Genomic DNA, 2,274 nt, shown 5'->3' on the forward strand with positions numbered 1-2,274 from the left:
GACTTTTGCATAACGCTACATAACGCATAAAACGTAAAGCATAAGAGAATCAACCAATCAGAGTCCTTCATTTTATACTCTGATTGGTTGATTTTCTTATGCCTTATGTCTTGTGTGTTATGCAGAGTTATGCAAAAGTTTGTGTCTCGGCCTTAAGAGAACAGAACAAAGTGGTAACCATATTATTATATTTCAGTGGTAACTTACAATAGGCGATGGGAGTGAAGCCGAAATGCAGGGGGAGACTCCGCCTGGTTTTTATTGGCTACGGCTATGCGCATGCTCAGTACCGCTAAACCTTCAAATGATTGACAGATTTTGCATATTACATATTAATTCGAATTTAAAATGTTGGTAATATAATCTAGTGAGTCTATATTTTATATAGATGGAGCGTCAGAGCAAAGGAATTAAAGGCGCTAAAGTTGAAAGCGATTTCTTTTTGTTCTGTTATGTTGCTAAGTAAATTTTACCTTTTGTCTTGCGTGCATTAAACTGTTTAGTTTGTAATTTTCTATTAAAATAAAAGTTCGTAATTTTTCTCATAAAAAATCTCGATATCTGAGTAAATTCCAACAGAAAATAACTTGGTATTTGCTTGCAAAGAGTTAATATATTTATATATTTAATTATTTTCAATATAATATTAAAAAATACACCTTTTATATATTTATATGTATAAATATATTAATATACATATGGTAGATTATATAATGTAAATCACAATTACTTGCAAATATAACATAAGCGCGATAATTACAACAGCATTACAACAAAGAGCATTCCATATTTAATCTGAGAAATCAATGCTCGAGTCGTCTTCAAAGGGTTCATCGCGTGTGTTTTCTTTCTTCATCATTTTTTCAATTTTGGATGAATTTTGATCGATCCCACACTTCTTCCTATGGCGTACCGGAACAATTGTTCCTTGAAAAGTCGAACCACATTTCTCGCACGTTACCCTCTGGTTGCACTCGTGCTTCTGATGATGTCTTAAACTTTTTTCTTTACCGTAATTGCGACCGCATTGTTGGCACTGGTGCCTGCCAGCTTCTCTGTTGGTTCTCGAATATGGATTCGATAAACAAGTCTTATTAACATGATGAGCGACACAGTGTTTGGAACTAAAAGGAACACCGCAATGTGGGCATGCAAACAATGTTTTCGTATTCATTTTAAATTTTGCGACGTTCTTCGAATTCGTCCAAGGACTACAAGGCGGAGAATTTTCTTTCTTATCGCTGGCCTTGGTGATCTGACTGTCAGTTATACAAATAGCTTTTTCAGAATGTTTGCTGTCCACTGAAACAAGATCGGATGAAGAATGTCGTGCGGTACTCGTTGAAGGCCCGTCAATAATAAAGTCTCCATTTCTTTGAGATTTGATAGTCATTTTCTCTGGTAATTTCTTTTGTGTTAGCAATATTATTTCCTTGGGCATTAATTTTTCTAGCCTCACCTGCAGTTCCCTTTCCTTCCCCTGTGACGATTGTTTTTCTGTAACACAATAGCAAATAAATGCTTCAAAAAAGAAAAGATAATAAAAAAATAAATATACAGAGTATCCCATTTTATATTTGACAGTCAAATATAAAATGGGACACTCTGTATATTTATTTTTTTATTATTTTTTCTTTTTTCTTATTTGGAAATTTGTTGAAGTTTGAGAGAAAAATGTTTCAAACAAAAGTTGTTTGACTTCAAGGGGAACATAAAATGGTACCATTGGTTTGACCTTGGGTGGCGCTGTCAAGATCAGGAAAAGATCACTTCAAATTTTTTAAATAAAATCCCCCATTTTTTATTGCATATTCTTGTAGCTTATTTCGAGAACTTTCCAAAACACATAGATAAAATGTTTTTTGGTTAAGTAAATCTCGAGTTATAAAGCGTAAAATTTGCGATACCGTCGGCATTGGCATTATTCAATGCCGGTACTCCAACTTTCAAGCTTTATAACTCGAGATTTACTTAACCAAAAAACATTTTATCTATATGTTTTAGAAAGCTCTCGAGATAAGCTACAAGAATATGCAATAAAAAATGGGAGGTTTTATTTTAAAAATTTTAAGTGACCTTTCCCTGATCTTGACAGGGCCACCCAAGGTCAAACCAATGGTACCATTTGATGTTCCCCTTGAAGTCAAACAACTTTTGTTTGAAACATTTTTCTATATCTAAAGCCGTTTCCAAACTATCAGGCCTGGGTGAGACTTTATAGACACCCTGTATATACAGTCACCAAACTAATAGATCGGAAGAGCACACGTCTGA

At 34.1% G+C, this 2,274-nt stretch overlaps 1 protein-coding gene across 1 annotated transcript in view; it reads right to left on the minus strand.

Annotated features, from left to right (window-relative positions):
* Window positions 1-790: 790 nt before the first annotated feature.
* Window positions 791-2,274, minus strand: part of LOC105461888 (transcriptional regulator ATRX-like) — a 13,678-nt gene continuing 12,194 nt past the window's right edge. Inside the window, exons 4-5 of the mRNA XM_011708400.1 lie at window positions 1,724-1,746; window positions 791-1,497 (exon numbers count right to left, since the gene is read on the minus strand). Coding sequence (XP_011706702.1) covers window positions 791-1,497; window positions 1,724-1,746 — 730 coding nt within the window. The remainder of the gene's footprint in view (window positions 1,498-1,723; window positions 1,747-2,274) is intronic.

The sequence above is a fragment of the Wasmannia auropunctata genome, unplaced genomic scaffold (assembly GCF_000956235.1).
Source record: "Wasmannia auropunctata unplaced genomic scaffold, wasmannia.A_1.0 LD275825.1, whole genome shotgun sequence".
In the NCBI taxonomy this organism is placed as follows: domain Eukaryota; kingdom Metazoa; phylum Arthropoda; class Insecta; order Hymenoptera; family Formicidae; genus Wasmannia; species Wasmannia auropunctata.